Source organism: Anguilla anguilla, chromosome 1 (genome assembly GCF_013347855.1).
Source record: "Anguilla anguilla isolate fAngAng1 chromosome 1, fAngAng1.pri, whole genome shotgun sequence".
In the NCBI taxonomy this organism is placed as follows: domain Eukaryota; kingdom Metazoa; phylum Chordata; class Actinopteri; order Anguilliformes; family Anguillidae; genus Anguilla; species Anguilla anguilla.
The window spans coordinates 70,819,384-70,834,412 of record NC_049201.1 but is presented as its reverse complement, the minus strand read 5'-3'; the positions used below and the strand labels follow the sequence as shown (position 1 = coordinate 70,834,412).

Here is a 15,029-nt window from a genome sequence, read left to right as displayed (position 1 = left end):
GAAATTAATATTGACTATATGCAAGTAAAAGGATATCAGGGATGTACAAGAGAGGTGAAAAAAATATTGAGGATGGAAAAAAAGTCCAAACTAGACCAACATGTGATTTGTGTGGTCTAGTTCCACAAAGGGACTAACAAGATTGGTTAGTGATAATCGTTCTCAGGACCAATTATCTGGAGTGCTAATGACACCAACCAGCAGAACCAGGACAGAGACACAGGGGTGACGGCAAATCTCTCCACATCCCATCGTGACGAAGGACTGAATTAGGCAGACTGTCGACAGGAAATGTCAGCGAAAGAACTTGCTCATGCAATAAAAATGCCTCAAGATGATGTTCATTTCAGATTTCACTGCAATAAAGGCAACACAGAGGACACTGATGAAAAGGGGTGGGGCTTGTGGTGTGAGGGAAGGCAAGGCAACGATGTGCGGCCATAAACATCACATCACTTTAATTTAAGGGAAGCTTAAAAAGAAAGGAAACGCAAGTGCACCAGCCTAAGTTTACTATCTGTTAGTGTTTAGAAGTGCACTTAGTGAAACTGCATGCAAGATTCAGATTTTACTATTTCCTGTGCAGGGACCTTTACCAGTTCAGTACAACTCAATCCTAGACTCAAACATTTTAAATTATGAAGATAAAGGTCATCTTGAAAACATCCAGCTTGATTTCTTCCTCCCATGCTTGTTAGTCATCCAGCTTGTTCATAATTGTACTCATGAGTTTCTTGGTTGTTTGGCAAGTTTAAGTTATTGGTAAGTCTTTATCTTGCTCTGAAAAACCCAGATAGGTAAGAAAGTAGGTTTAACCAGTTTAAGTCATATGGATTATTCTCAGTATATTCCTATACTGATCATCAGGACAAAATCTTGACAATCATGACAGAAGTTAAAGAAAAAAATACCAGTAACTTCTTCCTAGGTCAAAGAGCTGTAAATGCAAGCGAAGACTCACCTCAGATATTTGTGATGGGATTATACTGGCTGAGCAACTGAAGATATCAGGTGAGCCTGCTTTAGGCTCCCTTTGGCAGAAAAACGGTGTTGAAGCATAGGAGTATATGAATACACCCTCACATACATCAAGAGAAAATATCATCACAGAAACAGGTCTAAATGTTCTCTTCTTCCATTTTGTGGTAGTGAGATGGTTTCAGAAAATCAATACGTGGCTGTCAATTTGCTCTACAGACTGACAGATGAAATATAATCTGGAGTGCAACTCACATGGCTTGTTCAAGGGAAAAGTCACATGCAACAACGTGCAAGTGGAATGTTGTCAAAAAAAAAGCAAACAATTGACCCGACTTTCACTTCTCAGACACATTTGTGTTTCTTCTGGTTAAACGCCATCTGGTGGTCAACTCGGAAGTTGCGGGCTAAGGGTTCTATAGAATGTGTAGAATCCTGAATGCTTGCCTGGTGCCCCTGACAACTGAAGAAGGCATGTGGGAGCACCAGTGATGTGCACACAGAAGGCAATGTAACCATGAGCTTCCCTAATCTTCAATCCCACTGACCAGAAAAATAACTCTCGTCGTCACACAGACTGTGGGAAGAAAGGGCTGGGAAGTTTGATGCAGCAGGCCGCTTTAAAGCTTGTAGACTAGATTTCCCTCAACAGGCTCATTGTAATAGATGTAGCAGTGATGTAATAGCGCTACTGATTAAATGCATTGGGGTACGTTTTGCACCCATAATGTAATTTAAGACCCACCGGATCATTTATAAACATGAACAGTCCCAGACCATCAGGAGAAAAAAAAACTGAAATCAAAGTTAGGGAATTTATTTTATGCCCTTCATTTACAAACCAGATCAAATTCCATGAAAAAAACATTGTTCAAACCTTCCTTGTAGTGTAGTTTTATTGTTTCATAACAGTTTACTGGCACCAGTGTACCGCTGTCATTTGCTTTGCTACATTTAACACATAATGCCATTCTGAAAACAAAAATAAATAAAAGAGAAACGGGGTGGGGACTGGGGGATTATGAACTCAAAGTTTGAAATGTTTTATTCTCTCCAGATTGGGAATTTCACCAACCATCTAACTGACATATATATCTGTACATCTTAGTCAAGCCTAACACTAGGAGTCATACTGCATCGGTATCTGCGATTGTCCCTAGGTCTTGTGCTCATCTGCCACACCCAACAACATTATGCTGTACCAAGGCTGTGCGGTTCTTCCATTATAAACTACTGTCCTTGCTTGACCTACACTGGGAGCTCAGCGAAATACACTCTCAATAAAAATGTAACTGCATCTCTGCGATAAGCTGTGGCACTGCCTGAATTTACCACAGCCAAACGGGTATCGGGTCATTTTAAATGGTCTGTCGCTGGCAAACACAGAGCAGAGAAACTCACTCAAACAATGAAGTAGAACGGTCAGGATCTGCTGTAATATATACATTCTACACCAGAGGGTGCTACAGATACATCTCAAGCCTGCAATGGCTGTTGGTAATTGTTGAGGATATTATTATTCCGTTTCTTCTATCGCGGGGGAAAGGTGACGTGAAACTGTGCAAATTTCCTAGGGAGACACACGGTTGAGTGAAATGCATTACACAGTATTAACAACAGCATTAAGTGTCTATCTGTCAGTTTCAATTTAGTGTTTAAAAGGAAATACTAGTGTTCCGTGTTTTGGTTCAAAGTAAGTCAATCCAGTGTTTAATTTTCTGTGGTATAAACTGTGCACTAGCTTTCCTCAAGTCAAACAATTCAAGGAATGCAACTAATTAGTGTTTGAAAAAAAAGTGACGGATATGACTGAAACTGTGAAAACTACAGATGGGAATAAGTGCAGAGTTCAATTCATTCAAGCATTTCAAACAATAAACACAAATGAGGTAATTGCTTTAGTGTGCCGGTAACCTGCATGTAAATTAACAAGAAACACGGAACGCTAATAGTCCTTTTGCATAAACGGCATCAACTAAAAATACATCTAAACTGTACTGGTTTTATTTGCTATGGAAGATGCTCGAGTTCTCACTTAAACATGCAAATCAAGTTCATATAAAAAAACAAAAAAAAAAAAACAAACAATAAGTTAAATCGTTCCATGTAAGTCATAAACAAAAATACTAACATGTATTTACAAAGACAAAATTATACATAATCATAATAAGCTGCCATTTCAATTTCTTCTTCTAACCCACTATAATACAGAACTTGGGTTTAACTTCAATTAGATTCTGTTTGCAGGCAGACTTCAGAGTCTAATATAGGAAACAGTAGATCATTGCTATCATTGCTTCAGTCTTGGGGCATAATGCAGATTCTGGTCCGATTCCCCAGTATTATTTGCATGACTTCTCTCTTACTTATCTCGTAAAAAATTCACCAGTTCTCACATACAAATCTGTCCGCAAAGGTTAATGTGCCAAACATGCAAATGTCGCTGCGTTCACCATCGTGATCATGCTATAATCCGAATGCATAATTCCCCTCTCAAAGCAAAAGAAAAATTCAGTCACACATTTATGTTCCAAAGCGTTTCACTGATCATGGACTCAAAATGCACTTTCTTTTTCTTCGTCCAATTCCTTTTCAAGCACGTACCGACCGAACTCACATGCATTCCCCTGCCCTTTTCCAATTCAGTCTTTACATAGAGACACGTGCACACTTTGTGTCGTCTTTGATCAATTAAGGCTTTTTATAACTTGTCAAATTGCTTGCAATCTAACTAGATATAGTATATGTCCTACCATTTCTTTTGTGTAAACTATAAGAAACTGAACAAGCAATGACTAAGTGTTTCCATCCGTAACAGCTATAATACTAAAGCATTGTAACTTTAATAACGCCGATATAGACACCCTAACCTTATGCCAAGCACAAAAGGTAAAGTAGTAAATGACGGTTGTGGTATAAGACGACGGCTGGTCTTTTTGCTACCCCGCTAACGTTATTCTTTTTCACAGTTCATATAATACAATGGCGGTGCAAAATTAACAAGACGATTAGGGGAAACGACGGAGATGGTCTGAGTAGAGCTGAGTTGTACCGCGTAGTGTAGCAATGTAGTGTACCGACTTGAAGTGGAGTGAAAATGATGAAGTAATTGTGCCCAGGTTTCAAATATACAATCTGCCTAACAGGGTAGCATAAAAAGTACTGTAGGTTGTAAAAAAAAAAATCTACCTTGATGGAGGGGGTGGGGATGGACTTTGTGGGGTGGGGAGATGGTGCAATAGTCTTTTATCCCATAATGGAATGAGAGAGGATGATTAGGAATGGGACAGGGGTGTGGAATGATTCACGGCTGCTCCTCCTTCTTCTTTAGGGAGATGCGCTTCTTTCGAGCTGCTAGCATTTCATAGAAGGGGTCCACGCTCACAGCAGAGCTGCACAGGAGGAGACGGAGGAAACGACAAGGGGAGAAAAACATTATTACACACACGCACGCACGCTCACACTCTGACAGCACAGCACGCACACTAACTCAGTACACAAGCCTGTGTGCACTCACACATACACACACTTACATGCTGACTGATCAACATTCACCCCGATATATTTCTTTAGTTCACCAATCTAAAAAAATGTATGCCCCTCCCCCCATCCCCCCATCCCCCCATCCCCCCATCATGTCCTTGGACTGCTTATTCCCTCCCTCCCTTCATCTTTGCGCTCGAGCAGCAGTATAGTGATAGTGGACGAGGGACTGGAAACTCCAAATCCCAGGTTCACCCGAGCACAACCGTAGCGGCTCGAGCACGAGCATCCTGCTGTAAGAACGGACGGCGCGCGGGAAAACACCGCCGTGGATCAGGGGCGTCTCACTTGATGCTGTGTATCCACTCCTCCTTCTCCTCCGGGGTGGGGGCGGAGATTCGGTACACCATGTGGTTCCCCTCCACCACCCGCCCGTCCGCCTCCGTTTTGCAGGCCTTGATGAGCTGCCCTCGGTTGTTGGGGATGTACAGCTCAAAACAGTTCTGGGGGGACAGACAGACACAGGTCAGCTGAGCGAAGCACTCGCGGCACTGCAGAGCTGCCATCTGAGAGGATGAGGAGGAGGCTGAGAGGATGAGGAGGAGACTGAGAAGATGAGGAGGAGGCTGAGAGGATGAGGAGGAGGCTGAGAAGATGAGGAGGAGGCTGAGAGGATGAGGAGGAGGCTGAGAGGATGAGGAGGAGGCTGAGAGGATGAGGAGGAGGCTGAGAGGATGAGGAGGAGACTGAGAGGATGAGGAGGAGACTGAGAGGATGAGGAGGAGACTGAGAGGATGAGGATGAGACTGAGAGGATGAGGATGAGACTGAGAGGATGAGGAGGAGACTGAGAGGATGAGGATGAGACTGAGACGAGGAAGAGACTGAGAGGATGAGGAGGAGACTGACAGGATGAGGATGAGACTGAGAGGATGAGGAGGAGACTGAGAAGATGAGGAGGAGACTTAGACGAGGAGGAGACTGAGAGGATGAGGAGGAGACTGAGAGGATGAGGAGGAGACTGAGAGGATGAGGAGGAGACTGACAGGATGAGGATGAGACTGAGAGGATGAGGAGGAGACTGAGAAGATGAGGAGGAGACAGAAAGGATGTGGAGGAGACTGAGAAAAGGAGGGGTAACAGAGCCACTCACAGGTTTTCTGGGGTCCTCCACCTCACGGATGCTCAGGTTCTCTAGAGGAATGATGCCCCTGGGCTCCTTGTCCTGAGAGACACAATCAGATCCATCAGCCGTCCCGCCCCCCTCATCCTCAACATCACACTGAGCTTCAACAACCCACCACTTTCTATTACTCACACATTTCACACTGCATCAATTACAGACACATCAGAGGAACAGAGTGCATTCCAACCCTGCTCCATGATGGGCAACCCACAAATCAGGACAAATTAGAACATACTGAGCAACGAGGTTGTTGTAATTGTGCATTAAATTCTGTAATGGTGACAGGGCAACGTGACGAAGAACGCAAAGAAGCAAAGCCACTTCACGCTGAACTGCAGCGAGTAGCTGAAGGCCTGTCGGTAGAAAAGGTTCGCTCACCGTGGTGTACTCAAAATAATACAGGCAGTTATCCGTCAAGATAAACCACCGCCGCTTCCAGGTTTTAACCCGTCCTCCTACAAGAAAACAAGATCCAATGACCATCAGTAAACGAGAACTCTTGAGATGCAGAAAATCTCTACGGTGCACAACGAGCATTATCCCGCTCTAACCTTATCTACAACACAAAAAAATGTATTTTTACTGCACCGCAGTGACTGCCAAACGTGCCTACAGATTCAGGATAACTAAGTGGACGTTAACTAACGTACATTTACATTTCATTGTCTGCCAGTCTCAATCGCTGTCATTCAGAGCAATTTGTCCAAACAGTCAGAGCATGCTGTAGAGACCACCCAGTCTGACAGTACATACCTCCTTAAAGACAAGCAGCAGGATCAGAGTGCAGAAATCGCACGGAAGCAGAACAGGCACCAGAATTTGGGAAGAGTGGAGAACAGGCAGATGGGGGGAGGGATGGAGGGAGGGAGGGAGGGAGGGAGGGAGAAGACGGCAAAGATATTAGTAACAAACAGATCACAGAACCCGCCATGCAAGAGGAGGCTAACAGTACGGACCGCCATGACACAATCGGGGCTGTGAATCAAGAGGTGTGCGAGTGTGCAGAACGTACAACCCAACAGCTGAAAGAGTCAGGGGTGAAGCATGTGGTGGCTTGATTCAGAACCGTGTCTGATTTTAAAGTTTTAAAAGGAGGAATTTTGGTAGAAATCTTAAGGCTGGTTGCAGTGCTGCCCGAGCTACTATTCAAAAGGCAAAAACGTAAATCTGCTCATTAACCATTTACGTATAGTAATGCATGTGAAGCGTGAGGCTCTGTTGATGGATTTGACCGTGGTGCAATGGCAGTCTTCGTGTCATCCTTGGAGAGAAACACACAACAAAGCACATCGGGAGAATTGGGAGAAAACAAAGAGCACAGTGCACCAAATGTAATTTCACTCCGGGCCACCAGATGTCAGTGTGCACCATTTCCCTTTTATCAAGCCGATTCAAAGCTACCTGCTCCCCCCTTCCCAGCATAGAGCGGAACCACGCTGACTGGCTAGGCCCAGGTTTTTGGGTGGGTTCCCGTGATATTTCCTGCTACGCTGACCCGTGTCCGCGCCGCTCGCCAGCGTTAGGGCTGGAGGCGGGCGGATTCGGCAGGATGTGCAGCTAGCACACGCCTCCTCCACTGGCATTCACGCAGAAAAGAGAGCGGAGCCTTCCGCCATCGCTGATCCCAGCCAACAGCCACAGATACACAGGAGGAATACAGAGCCCAGTTTTTAAGGAAACCCGGGGTCTGGACAAGTCCAGAGCTGTCCTGATTTAGGTGATCACCAGAATTGAGTCTGACAGCATGTGGCACACATACTGGTTGTACACAATGCAGTTAAAAAAATATATGTACAATCGTGCTACGTCAGGTCAGCCGGTTTTGGCTCTAGCTTGTGTAAGCCTGGTTTTGGCTCTCAAACTAAAAAAATGAATAGCAGATTGATTCATTCGACTGTTTTAGAGCAGGACACAAGGGACTGCAGAACTTAAATTTGAATAATTAAACCATATATTTGTTTTAGAACTTTATCATTATAATGTTCACAACTCAACCAAACCTTATTCAACCCCTTCACACGTCATGCAAAATGCCTTTTCAATTTAAATTTTAATGCCTCACTGCAAACCAAGTTCCTCAGCCCGGTTATGCCGAAACTTCTCAATCGATGGAAAAAAAATGAATGCAAGTGCCCCCATAAGCGCAATAATTTCAAACAGCAGCACCACCACCACCACCACGACACCACAGCAGCAGTCAGCACATCTGCCTCACCCAGCTTGAGGAGCCAGCCCTCTCGGTCCGGGTTGAAGAAGGTATGCGTGAGGTCATTCCCATCGTCCTCTGGGATTTTGAAGGGCTCGTTCTTGATGCTCTCGTAAAGATTCTTCAACAAGGAAAGAGGAAACGCAAGTGTGAAGCATTCTGAAAAAAGCACAGCGCGTTCCCTCCCCCGTCAGCTGGGTCGCACGGGACCTTGGCAGGACACCAGCTGAAGGGGCCCCAGGCCCCAGGGCCACACTCAGAGGCCCCAGGGCCACACTCAGAAGCCCCAGGCCCACACTCAGAGACCCCAGGTTCACACTCAGAAGCCCCAGGCACACACTCAGAAGCCCCAGGTCCACACTCAGAAGCCCCAGGCTCACACTCAGAAGCCCCAGGTCCACACTCAGAAGCCCCAGGCTCACACTCAGAAGCCCCAGGTCCACACTCAGAGGCCCCAGGCACACACTCAGAAGCCCCAGGTCCACACTCAGAGGCCCCAGGCACACACTCAGAAGCCCCAGGTCCACACTCAGAGGCCCCAGGCACACACTCAGAAGCCCCAGACGCCAGGCCCCCACTCACTCGCAGCAGATCTTCGGGGAGATCTCCTCCATCGTTGATCCCTCTGTTCATGGAGATGAAGCGGTCCACACCTGGCTTGTCCCTCACATTGGGGTTGTGAAGGCTGGTGTTGAGCATGATGATGGCGAACGAGAGCACATAGCAGGTGTCTGAGGGAGGGTGGGAGGCAGGGAGGGAGAGAGGGAGGGAGAAAAAGAGGGAACAGAGAATTAACGGGAATCGTGGGGAAAGATAATGAGAAGAGAGAAAAATAAGCAGCCAGAAGCAGGCAGAGATGCAGACCATTCCAGCTGTTACATGTACAGTACACCACCTGGCCACACATCAGCAAATGCATATCGAGAAAGAAGTCAGAAAACTTATAATTTCCAACTTTTTCCTATGCTTTACAGAACTGTACATGAAATAGATTCAGGGATGCATTTAAATCAACTAATTTTTTTTTTTTTAAATGGAACATAAGCTGGATCAAAGCCCAACCTGGGTCTGCTTTTTCTGAAGTGAAAGAATTCTGTGAGAGGAGCATGCATTGAGCACGCACAGGAATGGCTGAAGTACCTGTGCTTTGGAAGACTCCGGGGTTACAGTGACAGTATCTTTGCGCAAAGGCCTCCATCATCCTGTCAATCTTCTGGGCCTCACCTGGCAGACGGAAACTCCACAGGAACTGCCTGAGCGCAAGCAGGAAAAACAGCTGAGGAAACCGACCATTCGCCCCACCCCACCCACAGCTACAGGACACATACAACTACAGGACACACACAGCTACAGGACACAAATGGCTACACAGCACATCCAGCTACAGGACACACAGCTACGGGACACAGACGGCAATAGGACACATACAGCTACAGGACACACACAGCTACACAGCACATACAGATACAGGACACCCACAGCTACACATCACATACAGCTACAGGACAACCACAGCTACACGGGTCCATAAACCCTTCAGTAACACTGCAGAAAAGGCCATAGCAGCCCACCATACGGAGCATACGCATGCAACTCATACAGAATATAGCTGTGTTTGGACACTAGCGTGAATCGTCTGAATCTGGAATGTTACAGAAGCACATACTGAAGTACGCAACCCAAATCACAGTGAGGATTCCACTGTTCCAATTTTTAAAACACCATTATAAATAGGCATGACAAGCAGACAAGCAGACAAGCAGAGAAGATATGCCATCAAACTTACCTAAGGGCCTGTACCAAGTTGAGATCGGTGAATTCGTGCAGATCAACGAACGCCTGCAGAACTTTGATATTAAAGTCGTCCCTACAGGAAAGAGGAGAGGAGGAGACATGCTGATGCAGAGCAAAGCACAAAATTCAATTTGGACACCATTATTTTTAAGTACTACGGCAATGTTAAGAGACTCTGGCAGTTCAGTCATACCTCTCCCCCAGGTAGTCTCCGATGGCGGTCTTGTTGAGCCCCTCCCCTTTGTACAGGAACTGGGCGATGTCCTCGGGAGTGTGTCGAAGCAGTTCATTCTCCACCAAGAACACGATGCCCTGCGACCCCACAGCCAGGTTAGTGTGTGGCGCGCAGAAGGAACACAGGAAGGAAAGCATTTCGGCACGGCTTCCATTACCTTTGATCACGGTACTGTCATCTGATTTGGATCATGCCATTAATTGCATGCATGTTTTCAATACGAAAATAACATGGTCGCTTGCTGCGCAGTTTTTTAAATACATTTTAACGTCAGCAGGACTAAAATACAGTGCTTTGGAGGAAGGTAAGGGATGACGGCAGCCCATCCAACTTTGAGACGCTAATTAAAATGAGAGGAAAAGAGGCCGATGAGGTCTGGAGTTTTAAATATCTCTGAATGATTATAGAGGAAAAAATAACTATTTTATGATGGCACCCATTACGTCTACTAGAAGGGCAGCCAGAGTCTTTAGCTACTTTCTGTTTAGGAAAGTAAAGTCTGCATCTGTTCGTAGATCCTTCACTGACACTGCAATAACTTTTAAAATCATGTTCATTGCCACAGAAAATCTACCACACAAACTTACAACCACATAAACTTCCAAAACAGCTGGTGCTGGAAAAATTTGGCTATAAAACCGACATCAAAATGGCAGAAATAATGCAACACTGTTATTTCAAAACCTCCCACTAACATGGCATAACACTTTTTAAAAATTTAAATTTGCCTGCAATCTGAGTTGTAAAGAAACAGCAGTAATGACCTTTTTTGAGGGTCACAGCCGTAGGATTAGGCGATTAGGGAAGGTTATGTGAGGTTAGTGTGCAGCTGGCTGGCTGAAAGATGCTGTTGAGAGGTTGTGTAACACGTTCCATTCACTGTTGTACACATATAAACGGGAAGGGGGGGGGGCATGTCACATGCTCTTGGATCTGCCTCGCTGTTGGCAGCTAACAGTAGGCCGTTCACTCACCTTTTTGGGGTCCATGTTGAACTTCTTCCGTCCCATGGCAACGTGCCTGTTTTTCTGTAGTGTTTTACTGCAAACAAAAATAAATAAACAATACATTTAAAATGCCTTTCATATCTCACAGACCTTCCACTCCACAACTATTCAGTGTCTGAGAATGATTATTATGGACAGAACTGAAGGGGTAGAATTAGCAGCTGGAGGTGTCCACCTCATTGTCTGACTTATAATTTATGAAGGGTACAGCTCTCCAATCAGTGAAAACAGCTGAGCAATTATACTCTTATTCACTGTTTGTTGAATAACAAACACTATGGCATAGATTCAATAAACATTTGCCCTTAACTTTGACTCAAAAATAAAAAGGAAGCATTGCAACTTTTCTTCGCAAACCATTTGACAATTTTAGCAAATGCTGAACACTACAAACTAAAAAAAAAAAACAAAAAAAAAAACAACGCTTGCATTTCAATTTTAGTCAAAGGACATGTGTTCACTGAATCCAGTTCCGTGTCACTTATTAATGACAGCTACCCAAAAACAATGACTACAAGGTCGCTGTGCTGTACTCCCATTTCAATTATCCTTATCAACAACAAAAAATACAAAAATAACAGCCGCAGAATTAGACAACCACAAGTGAAGCTGCAGTCGTTGACTTTGCTCGCCCAGAATGTTACATGCTGTGCACATATGGGAGCAATGCGTCTGTGACCACGCTCTGTGCGTGTGGGCGCGATCGATGATCTCCGCGCGTCTGACCTGCCCTCTGTGCTGCTCTCCAGGCCCTCCACCTCAATGATGGCCTCCCTCAGCTCCTCTCTGAGCCTCTGGATCTCCAGCAGCAGGGCCCCCTTCCGCCTCCGGATGTCCTCCAGCTCGGAGCGCTCCTCCGGGCTCAGGTCCACCGGGACTGCTGGAGCAGGGGCAGCGGCGGCAGGGAGAGTGGATCGGGCGGAGTGGAGGAGAGGAGGAGCGTGAACAGAGAAAACAAAGAAGAATGGACAGAGAGAGAGAAAGCAGAGGGCACGGGCAGAGACAGTAATGCAGAAGAGGGGGATGACGAAGGTGGAGAGGAGGACAGTGGAAGAGAGGAGGAGTAAGAACAGGAGCCATTACAAGAACGAACCCAACATGTGACACGTGAATTGTGAAACACTTCTGTCATATTCAGATTTGGTGAAAAGCAGTGAGTGTATAAATATTTGCAGTGCCATTAAGCTTATTTTGCTCTCACCTGACAGCAATGCACAAGCACTGAAAATGCTGGCAATCTGGGGACGATATGCGTGGTACACTCGCCCTAGCTAAAGGGACAGTATCTCCAACCAGCTGAGAACCAGAGCCATTGACATCCAAAGTGTGAGCCATTCTTCCTTCTTTCCTGCTCAGAAACTCACTGACCTGTACCCTAATGTGGCTATTTTTCTTGTGTGGTGAAACGGAAATATGCGTTTCAGAAACGGGAGACACAATGTCTCCGTGTGGTCATGGAATGCAAAAGCTTCCAGGAAGATAGCCAGTGGGCCTGTGCTAATCAGTCTTGCTCCTGTGGATACTTGCGTTCCAGACTGACTGTACACCGATACACTCAGGAGGGAATGAGGAAACGGGAAGAAAGAAAGAAAAACACCCCCGTGTTGAAAACATTCTCAGCATTCCAGACATTCTTCAAAGTGACAGTGACAGAACAAGAGAGGGAAGGAGGGAACTGGTGTTGAATTGATGAAGTGTGTGGAAATTACATTTGAGCTGAAACCTCAGAAATATTGCCTCGGGCAAAATAATTTGGCAAGAACCAAGTGGTTGTATTCCTGGTGTTGTGCAGATTGCATTGCTAGAGAGCATGCAATTTCAGTGTTTCAGTGACTCTTGTCGTCCATTGTAATCAAATGTTTGTTATGCCATTTCTGACAACGCGGTTACTGCAACTACATGCTGGTATGACGAAAGTAAGGAGACATGAATAAATGCGTTAAAGGTTGACAACAGGCAACCGACTAAGGTTAGCTGGCTAGCTTACACCTGACTAGGACAGTATACAGTGATATGTATTCCGTATGAAAAAAAGTAGAGAGCTACCTAGACAATGCAATTTCAATCGCCTTTAGAAAGCTAATTTGTTGCCGTTCATTCTGACTAACGCCAGACCATAAATCAGCCTTTCCGTTGACAACAAACGCTTTAGCTAGCTAGTTGGTCTAATCTACACACAGCGCTTAGAAAAACCAACCCCGCCCCCATCAATTAATTAGCTAGCAATGGTGTTGATCTTTATTTTATATCAAGAAGTTTAACTGCACTTAGTGCAACGACAGCTGTCTTCTTTGAAGTTCAACAGCCACAATCGACGCTAAGATAGCGAGCTAGCTACTATGGGAAGCAAGCTAGCTGGCTCGTTACCTTTAAAATAGGTAGCGTTAGCTTACTATTAGCTGGCTTGCGAAATGCTGCAGAGCTACGTTAGGCTAGCTAAGGTTAGTTATCTGGCTAAGTGGTGGTGTGTTGAGAGCGACAGCGGACCATCAGATTTTCAAAAGGACAAAGGAGACATGAAACATTAAAGTTGTTGTAAATAGCTAACTATGTTTCATGTGGCAACAATCTTAAGATATTTCACACCTAGCCAGCTATAGATGAGCCAACTAGCTAGCGAAGCGTTATTATGAAAGAGCTACTCACTGTAGTCCAGGTCATCCATTTTTGGTGCTTTACTTTTAGGCATATATGTATCAGGCTCGAATGTCATTCAATAGCCGTAGAAAAATGGATATACAAAAATATCCTCATACAATAAAAAGAAATCGGAAAGAAATAAATAAATAACCAGACTGCGTACTGAAACCCAAGCAAGTGAAGAGACAAAGGAAGAAGCAATGCAGGAAGTTACGATAGCTTTTCATTCAGGAAATGTCCACGCCATCGGCCATTTTTGTAAGGACCAAGGGAAAATCGTGCTTCTGTGCACTTTCAATCCAGCGCCATTTCGGAAAACTGGCATTAAATTAGCGCCAAGATGGAAGCCACAATTCCCACATACAGTGGATTTCAATTTAATTTTAAAATATATTTTGAAGCCTGCACACAAAACAACACGGGGACATTTGAATTCTAATTTAAAATGATAATAGAACCACAACACATGAATTTAATAAAAGTGTTTGCCAGATCCTGAGAATATTGCGTGAGCCCCAAATTCCCAATCACTAGGGCATATTTAAAGAAAAGCTAAAACGGATTCAAAATTCCACATGGGCCCATAATTTGTGAAATAATCTTTGTGAATGTGTATTTTATTTTAATAAATAGCCAGCCTGAACTTTGGGTTACTAAGAATGTAAAATAAACTGCAAATATAGAATTTTTGTTTCACAAAGCAAAGAATGAATAACAAACAAACAAATAAATAAATAAACCGATTAACCACTGATGAAATATTTACTTAATGGTGTGCATATAAATGTTGCAAATTCTTCCTCTAAACCAGGTGTCTGCCACTAAGACATGGCAATCAAAAACAACTGATATTTCATATAGTGACAGGAATGTTGTGCATTTAATCATCAGATTATCATCATTACACTTGTTTGTCATATGCTTGATCAAAGAACTTCACTTCCTCTAGAATAGTTAACTATGCTAGTCATAATTGTTTCCTGTAAATAACCACAAACATTACACAGATATAGCCGCTAGAGGCAATTAACGGGGTCCAAGGAACATTGGGCCCAACTGCAGTCTTATGCATCTATCATTTGTCTGGATGTAATGAATGACAAAAAACACCTGACAATGATGACTCTTGGAATGAAAAGACTTTGTATGTAGGTCATGTAGTTGAAAAATTAGAGTCAAAAATATGAAAAATACATTATTCAACTGCTGGTGGACCTATAGAGCACACATATTTGTACTCGTGCTTTGTGGACTTCAGATGAATATGGGAATTAAGTTTCATCCAGATCTCATGCATTATTCAGAGGTTATGCATCACATCCTTTTTACACATATTCCTCACAAATTTAGAAAGTGCATTGTGGACTGCTTTGGATTACAAAAATTATTTTGATAACTTTTCATTGAAAGCCATTAAAAGCAGAGTCCCAAAAACCACGAGAGTCTCAAAAATTGTGACAATCAGTCAAACGGTGTTGGACTGATGTGCGTGTGTGGATCC

At 44.2% G+C, this 15,029-nt stretch overlaps 1 protein-coding gene across 2 annotated transcripts; it reads right to left on the bottom strand.

The window, feature by feature from the left end:
* Positions 1–1,779: 1,779 nt before the first annotated feature.
* Positions 1,780–13,777, bottom strand: si:dkey-283b15.4 (cytohesin-2). 2 transcript variants are annotated; one of them, XM_035383189.1, is made up of 12 exons: positions 13,535–13,777; positions 11,615–11,768; positions 10,856–10,922; positions 9,840–9,958; positions 9,639–9,719; positions 8,993–9,105; positions 8,435–8,583; positions 7,862–7,973; positions 6,025–6,101; positions 5,614–5,685; positions 4,810–4,964; positions 1,780–4,370 (listed from the first exon to the last, which is right to left on the bottom strand). In XM_035383189.1, exons 1-12 carry the CDS (start codon positions 13,599–13,601, stop codon positions 4,283–4,285), a joined length of 1,254 nt encoding a protein of 417 aa, XP_035239080.1. In that variant the 5' UTR covers positions 13,602–13,777; the 3' UTR covers positions 1,780–4,282. The 2 variants fall into 2 exon arrangements, with proteins under 2 accessions (XP_035239080.1, XP_035239089.1); XM_035383198.1 differs by having other exon boundaries at positions 11,615–11,765; positions 13,535–13,776.
* Positions 13,778–15,029: the final 1,252 nt, after the last annotated feature.

Coding starts and splice junctions, on each gene's coding strand:
- si:dkey-283b15.4 (XM_035383189.1), bottom strand. CDS start 13,601: ATGACATTCGAGCCTGATACATATATGCCTAAAAGTAAAGCACCAAAA. Junction 6,102..7,861: donor GGGCTGGCTCCTCAAGCTGG/GTGAGGCAGATG, acceptor GTTTTCTTGTAG/GAGGACGGGTTAAAACCTGG. Junction 4,965..5,613: donor TGGAGGACCCCAGAAAACCT/GTGAGTGGCTCT, acceptor CTGTCCCCCCAG/AACTGTTTTGAGCTGTACAT.